This window comes from Misgurnus anguillicaudatus, chromosome 21, assembly GCF_027580225.2.
Source record: "Misgurnus anguillicaudatus chromosome 21, ASM2758022v2, whole genome shotgun sequence".
Taxonomy (NCBI): domain Eukaryota; kingdom Metazoa; phylum Chordata; class Actinopteri; order Cypriniformes; family Cobitidae; genus Misgurnus; species Misgurnus anguillicaudatus.
Window position 1 is genome coordinate 35,417,896 of NC_073357.2, and position 15,258 is coordinate 35,433,153.

Here is a 15,258-nt window from a genome sequence, read left to right on the forward strand (position 1 = left end):
GTTGATATGTTGACCTTAGCTTACAAAGTTCTCTGTTGTTATTAAGCAAAATTAACCAAACCAAACAATGCACCTGTCTGCCACTGGTCAGTGTTCATGCTATTGGTTACAACAGTGTTGCTGATACTGACTGGCAGTGGTGGCCGATGACTTCTTTTTCCGAGGGTGCTCGATGTGAAGTTGATCACAACATGTATATAGGCCGTCATGTGTGTGGTTTGTAATTTCAAAATATGTGTTCTGTGCGTCGAGTGATCCTATGTGCATTACGTGTTTTGTCAAAATAAGTGCCTGCTGCAGACGCGTCTAAAGAGTTTATGATAAAAAAGACGCTCTCGTTTACCAGATACTTGCACAATCTCATGTGTAATCAGAGTAAACAGTTTTGACGCGTGTGCAGCAGAAACTTATTCTGACAAAACACGTGATGCACATGGTTCACATGATGCAACAAACACATATTTTGAAAACATGAGCAACACACATGACTTTCCGAACACATATTTTGAATTTGCGCTCCTCGAATGAGCAGTCACGAGCCGATCCTGCTGTCTGGTCAGGCCACTCAAACACACAGAGCAATGTTTTGTGCCACAGGGTTTACATGTTTCAGGAATTAAACCTTTTTGTAACATATTAAGCTGGGACAGGAAAAAGATGTTAACATCATATTTGATACACTTCAGCTTAATTTGTACAACCTATAATAAGCTTTGTCTTAAATATGATTGTGCAATTGTACCAGCATCACTCCATTTTCTCTTTCACAGGGGCTAGAACGCGAGCCTCCATTGCTGTCTCTCTATTTGACCACTCAAATCCATTCAAACGGGCTGCGGTAAACACTCCTGTTAGTGGGACCCCAGTGGCCGGTGGCCCGTCTTCTTCCACATTGCTGGGGCCGTTGAATCTTCACATGTACAACAGCCAAAGCCTGTTAGCAGGAGAGAGACCACTCATCAGCCCCTGCATCGAAGAGGATGAACTGGAGCATGAGACTAGCAGTCAGCCATCTATGAGTATGTGCACAAAGTTTTATTAGTAATCAGGGATGGAAATGGGGGGAAGACCAACTGTTAAAGCCAAATATATAAAACATTAAAGATTTAAAGAAGTGTAGGGGTGCTTTTAAGTCCCATGTCATTCTTTTCAACAACTTTAATGGACATGTAGCAAGTTACAGTAACATAAGTGTGTTTGTGCTGACTGAGAGTATTTTTAGAAGTCAGATGTAACGGATATATCTGAGAGAGATTTATTTGTGGTTTCTTTGCTTTATGTGGTTATGCCTGTACAGATGCGAAAGCACACCTGATGTTAAGGTTTTGAATTGTCTTTGTATTCGTCTCTAGCTACAGAGAGCTCGGGTTCGTCGTCTCACTGTCTGTCTGGCAGCGGCTCGAGTGGCTCGGACAGTGGATGTGTGTCCAGTCACCTGCCGGAGGCTCTGTCAGAGGAGCCCAGCTCGCCATGTGACTCCTCCTGCTATTCCTCCATCACCTCTCCCACACAGGAGAAACCCTGCTTCAACAGCCAGTACATCTCAGCGGTTAGTATTACATGTGTGTAGATCTGAAAATGTGTCGCTTATTGCCTGGCCTGTACGTAACCCTGAAATAAACCACAATAAACATGTCTGTACCAAATAATTGACCTCATCCTCCTTTTAAGTGAACAATAGAGTACCATACAAGCCAATGGTGCTGCTGTTGTACTTAATATCATTATTTGAGTATAGTTAAAGGAAAACACCACTGTTTTTTAATATTTTGTTCTTATCTCAACTTGGACAGATTGATGCATACCTATCTTTTTTCAGTGCGTGCACTTCATCTTTGTGCAGCGCGTCGTGAATGTGTTGGCATTTGGCCTAGCCCCATTCGTTTCTTGGGATCCAGGCGGGGATGAATTTAGAAGCCACCAAACACTTTATTGTTTTCCCTATTTAAAAACTGTTACATCAGTAGTTACGGGAGTAAGTATGATGGCACAAAAGGAAGTTTTGATGTTACTGCGCCAGAGGTCGAAGGGCTGCAAACTAGGTGCTCTTCCGCCACACAATATAGTTCTTATTTTTATCCGCTTAAAAAAATCGTCACGTTTTACTTTGTGCCACCATACTTGCTCGTGTAACCACTCATGTATTCAAATAGGGAAAACATGGAAGTGTTTGGTGGCTTCTAAATTCATCCCTGTTTGGATCCTAAGGAATGAATGGGGCTAGGCTAAATGCTAACACATTCACAATGCGCTGTACAAAGATGAAGTGCACGCATTGAAAAAAGACAGGTATGTATTAATTCGTCTAAGTTAAGGTAAGAACATAGTAAAATGTTGAAAAACGGTGGTGTTTTCCTTTAATGTCATTCTTTTAATAGTAGTTAATACTAGATTTTTGTTTGTTTTTTTCAACCAAAAGAAAAAAGGAGCCAAATTGTTTAACTAAATAAATTTATTAAACAACTCACTAAATGCTTAATTCTGATTGGCCAGTCACGACACGCTCAAAACTAATAGCATTTTAAATCAATATTTTATGTTCCTTATCTTACTTATGAGGTAAATAGCCATGTAATAAGTGGGATAATGTATAGGCAGCCGTTTTTTATCGCGAAATAAGCCCCTACACTCTTAGAACGAATGTGTTAAAAACAGCATATTAAACACTAAATGCGTTGTCCCAGAACCAACACATCTCTGTGTTATTATTGAAAAAACACATTTTAACACAACTTGTGTTATATTTTAACAAAAATCAACACAAAATGACACATAATGTGTTAAAATTACACATAATGTGTTAAAAGCTTAACGCACAAAGATCTGTAAATTCTTTCTAAGAGTGTACGTGTGTGATACACTGTCTGGGCTTTTTCTGCAATAACTGCTGCCTATACATTATCCCTTACATAAGGCCTAATGTGAGTAGGGTGGCCATTCGTGCCAGTTCCGCCGGACACGTCCTGAACATGTTTTCGGGTTCGTTCTCTGGAAGTCGCGCGCATACGCCATCGAGGTTCTCACATTTCAGTTAAAATACATTAGAAAATTAAGATTTATTTCTTTTAAGACATACAATCATTGTAGTTTCATTCTTACCTTTAAATGTAACGGTTGATTTTATAAAATTAAACCCGAAATAATAAACCTCGTTGGAATATGCGGTCCAGCAACGCGACCTCCGGAGAACGAACCCGAAAACACGCCCGGGACGTGTCCGGCGAAACTGGCATGAATGGCCACCCTAAATGTGAGAGTGCATCATTGCAGACTGAAATCTAATTCAGCCTCAACCACCTAGCTGCTACAAATACATACATGCACTGCCTACACCAGGGGTGGGCAACTCCTGGTCCTGAGGGCCACAGCCCTGCAGAGTTTAGCTCCAACCCTAATCAAACACAGCTTAAAAATCTAATGGAAGTCTTCAGGACTGTTTGGAAATGTCATTCAGGTGTGTTCGATTATGGTTGAAGCTAAACTCTGCAGGACTGTGGCCCTCGATGCCCACCCCTGGCCTACACCCAACACTTGGCTGGTCAGTGTGTCTCAAAATATTTTATAACACAATGCTTATGCTAGCACTAACCCACATGGATCACACCGAACTTTCACTTTACCCTGTAATGTAACCCCCCTGCACCCCTCTCCTTCTTGTCACAGGGAGGTGCTCATGTGATAGGTCCCTCTACTATAGTGTGAGCTCAGTAACCACTGCTGCAGTAAGTTTGGCTTTTGCTTCATGACATCACATCAATAATACACTAATCTCACCATATGAAATACATTGGTCATGCTTGTTTATTCCAGGATGCTTGTATGTAATGTAACGTGATTCTCATATCTTCATGTTCCATATAGGTTTAATATCTTGCCTGAGAATGAGACGACCACGTTACCACGCAGAAGAGGAATACAGAGCTACTATTTATTGTTCCTGTTGAGTTGCTCAAAATAGCACTGTTTCTTTCTTAAGCCACTTTTTAGTTTAATTAAGCTTTTATATAAATTTAAAGATGATCTATAAAGCTGAATAAATATTCTTGTATTTATCTTATTTTCCGATGTTTAGAGCAGTAGTGTTCTTTGCTGTATTATTAACTGTAAATAATTACTGTAGTAATGTACATTATACGTTTTAGTTAAGCAGTTCCCACTGTTTTTGTTGCCCACGGTGCTGCAGATTGATTTTGAAACGATAGGCCTTGATTGTTAAATTTCTAATCATTTCACTAAAGTTATGTTTAAAGCATTTGCAAAGCGGTGCTGTAGAATATCTGTGTTCTTCTATTTAGTATTTCCATAAAATCTGACCTGTGGTCAGTTGGTTCAGTTTAGTGTTAATATGCAGTGGAGTTCTGTGCCTCTCTGGCTTATGACCCTGTCCTGATCCAGAATCAGAACAGAGTCTGGAGTCCTCAGAGCATTGACTATCCTAAGACTGACCTTGGGTCAGCTCAGCCCTACGTACATTGCTACTCCTACAGTAGGTGCTGGGTTCTGCTGCTTCCTGTTTGGAGAGATGTTTTTTATTTCAGTTCTGTTATTTACATTAATGGGTAAAACAAAATGTAGATTTTTTTTGTAAATATTTGCACCATTGGTGCTTTGAGGACATAACGTTTAGGAAGTACTGGACTTTGCTAAGTTTTACATGTATAAAGGAACACTAAAGTGCCATTCTTTGTCACCAATAACACAACAAAAAACCCCATACAAATATCCTACAAGTTCCACTTTAAGTTGGAGCATGAATGTGTACTCATGTGTTTCTTTTTTTCATCCTAACAAGTTCCCACATAAGTAATAAAAATGGATTGATTTGTACTGAAAATGGAATTTAGATTTTTTTTTTAGGGGTTCAAGCACTACCCTATTGTAATTGCCAAGATTTTTATTATTCTTCTGCCATAAAACTGATCATGCAGACCAAACGGTAAAAATTGTGAAAATTGTTCAAATGGTAGGTCTCAAATTGGGGATAGGTTAAAAGAGTATATCCCACGATTGGACAATGGGAGGCGATACAGTGATAAAAAAGGCTTTGATGCTCATAACTCAAATTTTTGTCAAATTTTGTCATTGGAAACCTTGGTTCAAGTGGAACAAAATGTATATCTCTGATTTCATTTCCATAATGAAAAACAAACATTATTTTCGATTTTGTTGAAAAAAACGAATCAGAACCAAATCAGTGCTAAAATGTTCTTTGGAGTGTGAATGTGGAGTGTGGAGGGGTCACCACCGAAACGGCACGGCCAAATGTACGAAGTGGGCAAAGCCACTTGCAGTTAATTGGCTATAACTGGGGACAGGAATATTGACACCAAATTTGGTACACACATACAAGGGCCCAGTCTGCACAAAAATTGCACAGCTCGACCACTAGACCACCAATTGACTTAAAACCTAGCACATGTGGTCTTCGATCAAGGTACCATGAATATCTATAAAGTAGTGCTGGGCAAAGATTAATCGTGATTAATCGCATTCAAAATAAAAGTACATTTTTGCCTAATATATGTGTGTGTACTCTGTGTAATTATTATGTATATTTAAACACACACACATACATTTCAGAACATTTTTATTTATATATCCATTTAATATATAATATATAAAAATACATACATAATAATTACACACAGTACACACACATGTATTTGGCAAAAATGCACTTTTATTTTGTATGCGATTAATCTTTGCCCAGCACTAAAGACTTTAACAGGTTAACGGGGGTCGATCGGAATGAAATGCGGTGGAACTGTTTGACTCTTGGCCCCGAAGGTCTGTGCAAAGTATGAAAAACGCTATCACGTTTTTCAGTGTTTTAAGTGAAAGTGTATTATGCAGTGTTTTAGATGTAAACACAATGCTCATATTATTTGATAGATCTCCTAATTCTGAACAACTTTGCCTCAAGAACCACTGGTCTCAGTCAAATTGTTTGCTAAATATTCAGCATCATGCAAAAAATACACTTTTGCGCACTAATCCTAGTTTTTTGGCCAATCGAAACCAATTAGTGCTAAAAATTCTTTGAATATTAATAATGATCAAATATTTGAACTTTTGACTTATTGTCGCAACATCATGCCCAAACGTTTAAAGGGGCGTGACCACTTCTACTTAAATGTCTATAATTTATAATAAGAATAAGATTTTAACATGAAACATTTGTATTTTACGCGGTGTTTCACATACAAACAAGATACTCATATCAATTGTTCCATTGGCTAATTATGAACAACTTTGTGTGCAGAACTAAACTACTAGTGCCAAATATTGAAAGGGGCAAGGCCAATTTTACTTTAATAAAGAAAAAGAGATATTAGCATGAAAGATAGTTCAATTATGTGTGAGCCCAGGCTGAGATCACATGCACTAAATTGCAGAGCTTGACCACTAGGTGGCCCTATAACACAATCTAAAACATTTATTTCTTCAAATCTGAATGTCATAAAGTATTTGGGACTTGTTTATATTATTCAAACTTACATGCAGTCTCAGACCAGCATAAACATGGGGGTTGGTTTATATGTATAGTTTTTTAAAACAATTAAACACTGGTAATTGCTGCTTGCAGCTATATTTTTATTGTTTTCTTTAATGGTTGTTGGCATACAGTAAAGATACAGTAGCTACATGTATCTCATAAAAAACCTGAAGGCTTGTGTTCAGTTCAGCCTGTACTGATTTAGCTAAATGGATTTATTTAGCCTAAATACCTGTAAGCACTTGAAGGGTGAGAAAAGATGCTTAGTGAGGTTTACAGCTGTAGCTCAATGAAATCTAGCTCTTCCAAGAGAAACTAAGTGTGTATCAGCAGATGTGTTTTCTTTCTCACACTCCATGCATTTCTTTGATAATGGCAGAATGAGCTAAACAGAAAAAAATGAAGCAACAATGTTGTTTATCAGTTCTTTAAAGTTATGGATAAGCAGTTGTACTTGCTAGCCACACTATTTACTGTTCATAAAACTGTAATGCTTCTGGAAACTATACTGTAGTCCAACCATGACAGTAAATTAATTTTCTCGTGCAGCCGGTAGTGTGTGCTATCTGAATGTTATTTAGCATGCTATCTTTAGCATGCTATCTGTTATTTAGCATGTAGGAAACTGAATTTCCAGTGTTGTTTTTCATCATTCATAGTTTCCATTAGAGGGTTCGAGCATGAACGGCTTTTTGAAGGTCATGCCATAGCATCTCAATAGGATTGAGGTCAGGACTAGGCCACTCCAAAGTCTTCATTTTGTTTTCTTCAGCCATTCAGAGGTGGACTTTCTGGTGTGTTTTGGATCATTGTCCTGCTGCAGATCCCAAGTTTGCTTCAGCTTGAGGTCACAAACAGATGGCTGGACATTCTCCTTCAGGATTTTTTTGGCAGACAGCAGAAGTCATGGTTACAATTCTTATAGCAAGTCTTCCAGGTCCTGAAGCAGCAAAACAGCCCCAGACAATCACACTACCACCACCATATTTTACTGTTGGTATGATGTTTTTTTTTTCTGAAATGCGTTGTTAATTTTACGCCAGACGTAATGGGACACACACCAAAAATGTCAACTTTTGTCTTGTCAGTCCACAGTGTATTTTCCCAAAACTCTTGGGGTTAATCAAGATGTTTTCTGGCAAAACTGAGACGAGTCTTTATGTTCTTTTTGCTCTGCAGTGGTTTTCGTCTTGTCTCTTTTTTATGGTGTTTCTCACCTGCACATGCTTCATGGGTTATCTCTGTGATAACTGTTTATAGCTGAAACATGTTCCTACTTCTTCCAGCACTGATCTGTCATGCTGACACTGTTGAGTGATTGTAACAGGTCCTCTGGGCTTCTTCCCATGTTTATAGTTTGTATTAGACCCTTTTGTTTTGTCACAGGTGTTGTCTCTTTACATTCTTAATGGTCTGTGCCATTGTTCTGTGTTTGAGCTCTGCCTGTAAAGCATCACTGTTGATGGAGATAGCATTAATCAGCATTGCTACAGTAGAACTGCAGTGTTTGCTAAATCTGACAGGCTCTCCAGCATCTGTTTGGGTTCTGTTCTTGAGCCGTCTGCTGTGTCCTCCTCCAGTATGACCAGACTCAGCTGAAAGATCCACATATCTCTTTATTTCCAGCAGTGTATTCATGTATTAATGTTCTCATATGCACTGCTGGACCGGCTGTTGTTGCATCTTAGTCTGGAGAAGGTTGCTGAGGTGCTGGGACTTTAAATTTGGAGAAATTGTCTGTTGCACGCTCTTTACTGTTAGATGCACATTGCAGATTCTGTTCATGAACGGTCTTCAGATGATGCTTGTGACACCTGTTCACTCTCTTTCAAGTGCCTGCAAACAATGACTGCTGTTGTAAATCGATACGCTACTTCAAGGTTAAACAAATCCCCACATAGTGAAATATTGTGACAAAAAAAATGCAATGTTTAAAAAAGTAAAAGAAATATGTTTTTTTGTGGCTAAAAATATGTTTTAAATATATGATAAATACATTTTGTAGAAAGTGAAGCTTAATTAAATATATATTTTAAATTTGAAAATATATTTTGTTTTAACCTTTACATATTAACATATATTTTACAATGTATTTCAAGGGCAACCAATACATTACTAATTTTACAACCCACATGGCAAAAACATATATTTTTCCTTACCGAAATATAAAAGTATGTATATATAATATAAAAGTATGTATATATAAATTATATGTATATTTTTGCCGTATGGGTTGTAATTGAAAATATATGTAATTATAATATTTTCAAACCTGTTATGTTTACAGATTTGTAACACAAAGTTTTTCTTCCAATGTTACATGAATATAAATGCTTTAAAATATATTTCAAAATATTAAAAAAAAAAATGCCAAAAATGATTGCTGAAATTTTTTTTGCAAACATATTTCAAAATATTTTTCAGTACATATACAGTACTGTGCAAAAGTCTTAGGCCACCACCACCAGACTTGTTATTTTAGAAGTTTTAATGTCCATCCATATAAATAATTTTTAATCTATTTTATTAAGAAACAAACAAAAAATACAGGAAATATGTACAAAATAATAATAATAAAAAACATTTCAGGACTAAATGTCTTCTTTAGGGATTGTCGGTGTTTAGTGTGACCCCTCTTGGCACTAAACAGATCTTGAGCGTTTTTAAGCAGAATGAAGTAAAAAGACTAATTTCTTTAGAAATTAGGATTTCATTTTATTTAAGTTTAGATCCTGCAGTTTCCTGCTATTGTTCAAGTTGAAGGGGAGTTTACCCTAAAAACTTGACACATCAGTTTACATTTTTATACAGTTTTTAATACTATATACACATGTCCTGTATTTTCTGAATGTATTTTATTAAAGAGACTCAGAAATAATTATACATGATCACTATAACATTGCAAAAACAACCAATCTAATTCTGGCATGGTGGCCTAAGACTTTTGCACAGTACTGTATATATTTTGGCTATTTAAAATATATTAAAAATTGTATTTGAAATTATATTTTTTGCCGTATAGGTAATATATTATGTATATTAATTCATGGGACGGATAAAAATGATCTGCTTACTAAAGCATTTTCATACAACTTTTTTATTGCAATTCCACATGCATGTTGCAACAATATGCGCTCAATGGCAGATGCTGTGGCCTATTCTGAATCTTTCATGAGTTCTGACAGCTTTACAACCATATCATACTGTGGCATAAAATAGTCATTACTTTAGGAGCACAGAATTTTCCATCATTCTTTGTTTGGTGAGCAAAAATGGTTTACGTTTCAGATCCATTAATCACATTTAATTTTTAATTCCTAACCTGCCAAAACTCGTCTCTGAACATTCTGGATGAAGTATGATGTTAAGAGTAGGCCTTGTAGGCTACACGAGACCAACTTCACTGTTCACTAGTACGGTCACATTCAAACCTTAAGACACTGCAACATAGGTTACAGTATAAACAGTAAAAGAGTTAAAACAAGAAACAAAAGTGTGGACTGAATATCAGTCAAGACTTAATGGTGTATGTAATGAGCATGACCAGGAGATGGCGATATTGTCACATTCATCATTATGCACTGGACCAAAAAAAAACATGTTTAATTCACAGAGGCGAGCCCTCTAGCTGTTGAGAGAGACATAACCCCATCTAAAGCTGTAATGCAGGTCAGGCCTAAAACTTCTTCATTGTGTTGAGTGAATCAACATCTGTCAGCCAATTAAAATGAAGCATTTAACAGTGCCATGGTATAAAAGATACATTCATTAATCCAACATAATATATACCATGTGTGGTTTACGAACAGTAATATAAAGAGCAAAACAAAAGGTGTGTTTTAAACAGCTGCCTTTGTCGGTAGTCAAATGCAAAATCTTTTAGTGTACTGAAACATTTGTTCCGTAGAAATGAACCACAAAAAAAACCAAATGTGACATGATTCTCAGTACGGGAACAACAGTGGGCAAATATGCATCATGCTCCCTGAACAACGTTGTGTCTTGACGTCAGGTCACTGTTGGCCTAACATCAAGACCCAACCTTGGCCTGATGTCAAGACCCAACTTTGGCTTGACATGAAAATCCAACATTGAAATGATGTCAAAATCCAATGTTGGGATCAGGATCCAACAGCAAGAGCCGATGGTGATCCGATGCCCGGATCCAATGTTGAGACGACATTGATCCGACGTCATAATCCAGCGGTGTTCCGACGTCAAGTTCCAGCGTTGATCTGACGTCAGGATTTAAAGTTGATCCGATGTTAGGATCCGACGTTGATCCGACGTCAAGATCCAACGTTGATCCGTTGATGACGTTGATGGTGGGGACTGCCCATAAAACTTGATTTAATTCGAGCACTGCTCCCTGGTTTTGCTGATTGCATTCTGAAAAAAGAGTAGTCAGTTTCCCAATGTATAGTAACTTATGCCAGGATCATTACCAGTGCTCAAACCCGTGACCACAAAACCTAAGATAGCTGATTGAGACACACCAATATTCTTATGTTTTCTGTAGAAATGAACCACAAAAAACAAATGTGACATGATTCTCAAGGTAACAAGAGTGAGCAACTATGCATCATGCTCCCTGAACAACGTTGTGTCTTGACGTCAGGTCACTTGGGTCTTGACATCTGATCAAAGTTGGCCTAACATCAAGACCCAACCTTGGCCTGATGTCAAGACACAACTTTGGCTTGACATGAAAATCAAACATTGAAATGACGTAAACATTCAAAGTTGATCTGACGTCAGGATCCGACGGCAAGAGCCAATGGTGATACGACGGCAGGATCCAATGTTGAGACGACATTGATCCGACGTCATAATCCGGCGGTGATCCGCCATAAAGATCCAGCGTTGATCTGACGTCAGGATTTGAAGTTGATCCAACGTCAAGATCCAGCGTTGATCTGACGTCAGGATTTGAAGTTGATCCAACGTCAAGATCCAGCGTTGATCTGACGTCAGGATTTGAAGTTGATCCAACGTCAAGATCCAGCGTTGATCTGACGTCAGGATTTGAAGTTGATCCGACGTCAAGATCCAGCGTTGATCTGACATCAGGATTTGAAGTTGATACGACGTCAGGATTCGACGTTGATCCGACGTCAAGATCCAACGTTGATGACGTTGATGCAGCTATGTCATGGTGGGGACTGCCCATAAAACTTGATTTAATTCGAGCACTGCTCCCTGGTTTTGCTGATTGCATTCTGAAAAAAAAAGTAGTCAGTTTCCCAATGTACAGTAACTTATGCCAGGATCATTACCAGTGCTCAAACCCGTGACCACAAAACCTAAGATAGCTGATTGAGACACACCAATATTCTTATGTTTTCTGTAGAAATGAACCACAAAAAACAAATGTGACATGATTCTCAAGGGAACAAGAGTGAGCAACTATGCATCATGCTCCCTGAACAACGTTGTGTCTTGACGTCAGGTCACTTGGGTCTTGACATCTGATCAAAGTTGGCCTAACATCAAGACCCAACCTTGGCCTGATGTCAAGACCCAACTTTGGCTTGACATGAAAATCCAACATTGAAATGACGTCAAAATCCAATGTTGAGCTGACGTCAGGATCCGACGGCAAGAGCCAATGGTGATACGACGGCAGGATCCAATGTTGAGACGACATTGATCCGACGTCATAATCCGGCGGTGATCCGCCATAAAGATCCAGCGTTGATCTGACGTCAGGATTTGAAGTTGATCCAACGTCAAGATCCAGCGTTGATCTGACGTCAGGATTTGAAGTTGATCCAACGTCAAGATCCAGCGTTGATCTGACGTCAGGATTTGAAGTTGATCCAACGTCAAGATCCAGCGTTGATCTGACGTCAGGATTTGAAGTTGATCCGACGTCAAGATCCAGCGTTGATCTGACATCAGGATTTGAAGTTGATACGACGTCAGGATTCGACGTTGATCCGACGTCAAGATCCAACGTTGATGACGTTGATGCAGCTATGTCATGGTGGGGACTGCCCATAAAACTTGATTTAATTCGAGCACTGCTCCCTGGTTTTGCTGATTGCATTCTGAAAAAAAAAGTAGTCAGTTTCCCAATGTACAGTAACTTATGCCAGGATCATTACCAGTGCTCAAACCCGTGACCACAAAACCTAAGATAGCTGATTGAGACACACCAATATTCTTATGTTTTCTGTAGAAATGAACCACAAAAAACAAATGTGACATGATTCTCAAGGGAACAAGAGTGAGCAACTATGCATCATGCTCCCTGAACAACGTTGTGTCTTGACGTCAGGTCACTTGGGTCTTGACATCTGATCAAAGTTGGCCTAACATCAAGACCCAACCTTGGCCTGATGTCAAGACCCAACTTTGGCTTGACATGAAAATCCAACATTGAAATGACGTCAAAATCCAATGTTGAGCTGACGTCAGGATCCGACGGCAAGAGCCAATGGTGATACGACGGCAGGATCCAATGTTGAGACGACATTGATCCGACGTCATAATCCGGCGGTGATCCGCCATAAAGATCCAGCGTTGATCTGACGTCAGGATTTGAAGTTGATCCAACGTCAAGATCCAGCGTTGATCTGACGTCAGGATTTGAAGTTGATCCAACGTCAAGATCCAGCGTTGATCTGACGTCAGGATTTGAAGTTGATCCGACGTCAAGATCCAGCGTTGATCTGACATCAGGATTTGAAGTTGATACGACGTCAGGATTCGACGTTGATCCGACGTCAAGATCCAACGTTGATGACGTTGATGCAGCTATGTCATGGTGGGGACTGCCCATAAAACTTGATTTAATTCGAGCACTGCTCCCTGGTTTTGCTGATTGCATTCTGAAAAAAAAGTAGTCAGTTTCCCAATGTACAGTAACTTATGCCAGGATCATTACCAGTGCTCAAACCCGTGACCACAAAACCTAAGATAGCTGATTGAGACACACCAATATTCTTATGTTTTCTGTAGAAATGAACCACAAAAAACAAATGTGACATGATTCTCAAGGGAACAAGAGTGAGCAACTATGCATCATGCTCCCTGAACAACGTTGTGTCTTGACGTCAGGTCACTGTTGGGTCTTGACATCTGATCAAAGTTGGCCTAACATCAAGACCCAACCTTGGCCTGATGTCAAGACCCAACTTTGGCTTGACATGAAAATCCAACATTGAAATGACGTCAAAATCCAATGTTGAGTTGACGTCAGGATCCGACGGCAAGAGCCGATGGTGATCCGACGCCAGGATCCAATGTTGAGACGACATTGATCCGACGTCATAATCCGGCGGTGATCCGACGTCAAGATCCAGCGTTGATCTGACGTCAGGATTTGAAGTTGATACGACGTCAGGATTCGACGTTGATCCGACGTCAAGATCCAACGTTGATGACGTTGATGCAGCCATGTCATGGTGGGGACTGCCCATAAAACTTGATTTAGTTCGAGCACTGCTCCCTGGTTTTGCTGATTGCATTCTGAAAAAAGAGTAGTCAGTTTCCCAATGTACAGTAACTTATGCCAGGATCATTACCAGTGCTCAAACCCGTGACCACAAAACCTAAGATAGCTGATTGAGACACACCAATATTCTTATGTTTTCCGTAGAAATGAACCACAAAAAACAAATTCGACATGATTCTCAAGGGAACAAGAGTGAGCAACTATGCATCATGCTCCCTGAACAACGTTGTGTCTTGACGTCAGATCACTGTTGGGTCTTGACATCTGATCAAAGTTGGCCTAACATCAAGACTCAACCTTGGCCTGATGTCAAGACCCAACTTTGGCTTGACATGAAAATCCAACATTGATTCGACATCAAAATCTGACGTTAATCTGACATCAGGATCCGATGTCAAAATCCGACTTTGATTTTACGTCAAGATCTTACGTTGATCCGTTGATGATCCGTTAATGACGTTGATGCTGCTATGTCACGGTGGGGACCCCCATAAGACTTGATTCAATTGGAGCACTGCTTCCTGGTTTTTGCTGATTGCATTCTGAAAAATTAGTTGTCAGTTTCCCAATGTATAGTAACTTATGCCAGAGTCATTACCAGTGCTCAAACCCGTGACCATGAACCACAAAAAACAAATGTGACATGATTCTCAGTAAGGGAACAGTGAATAAAGGTGGTTTTAGCATGAATTGGATATTAGGTGGGTTGTTTAGACTACAGTAGGTATGGCTTTTGTATATTGTGGGAATTTTTATTGTGATTGTATTTGTTTGGTATTCTGGAAAAGTTTTTAGATGATGTGGTTTATTTATTTGTAATGCCAATGCCCCTACTTCCTTTACACTAGAAGTGAAGTTGTGTTTTACTTCAAGGACCACAATGGAAATAAGTTATTTATAACTTTATTGTGTTATCCTTGACAAATGTGTTATTTCACTTTTTGTCCATTAAATTAAATCAAATCAAACCACAAAAGGTGACACCCCAATATTCTTCTTATAAAAGCAATGAAATCAAAACTTAAAATTCTTATAAATGCAATTCTTATATTTTGGTGTAATTTTGCATTGTTTATTATAACAATTTATCCGTGTAATTATTATTTTTTAAATTCATGTTCCCTCACAAACGTCAATCAAAACCTGCATATAAACTTTCGCACTCATTCTCAAATGACAGTAAGTCTGCTCCTGATAGGAGCATCTGCTAACTCCGACCCCTCCAACTGTAAATCAACTGTTAAATTAAATGTGACATAAAAAGTGCTTTATGGTTTTATAAAATAGGCATGCATATTGGTGT

At 38.8% G+C, this 15,258-nt stretch overlaps 1 protein-coding gene across 6 annotated transcripts in view; it reads left to right on the plus strand.

The window, feature by feature from the left end:
• Positions 1–4,057, plus strand: part of plekhg4 (pleckstrin homology domain containing, family G (with RhoGef domain) member 4) — a 103,409-nt gene extending 99,352 nt beyond the window's left edge. For 5 of the 6 annotated variants that reach the window (XM_073859020.1, XM_073859017.1, XM_073859022.1 and 2 more), the window contains 4 exons: positions 771–1,019; positions 1,353–1,549; positions 3,664–3,722; positions 3,862–4,057. In XM_073859020.1, the coding sequence (XP_073715121.1) occupies positions 771–1,019; positions 1,353–1,549; positions 3,664–3,702 (485 nt within the window). In that variant the 3' untranslated portion in view covers positions 3,703–3,722; positions 3,862–4,057. The remainder of the gene's footprint in view (positions 1–770; positions 1,020–1,352; positions 1,550–3,663; positions 3,723–3,861) is intronic. The other variant, XM_073859019.1, reaches the window with a different exon arrangement.
• The last annotated feature ends 11,201 nt before the right edge of the window (positions 4,058–15,258 follow it).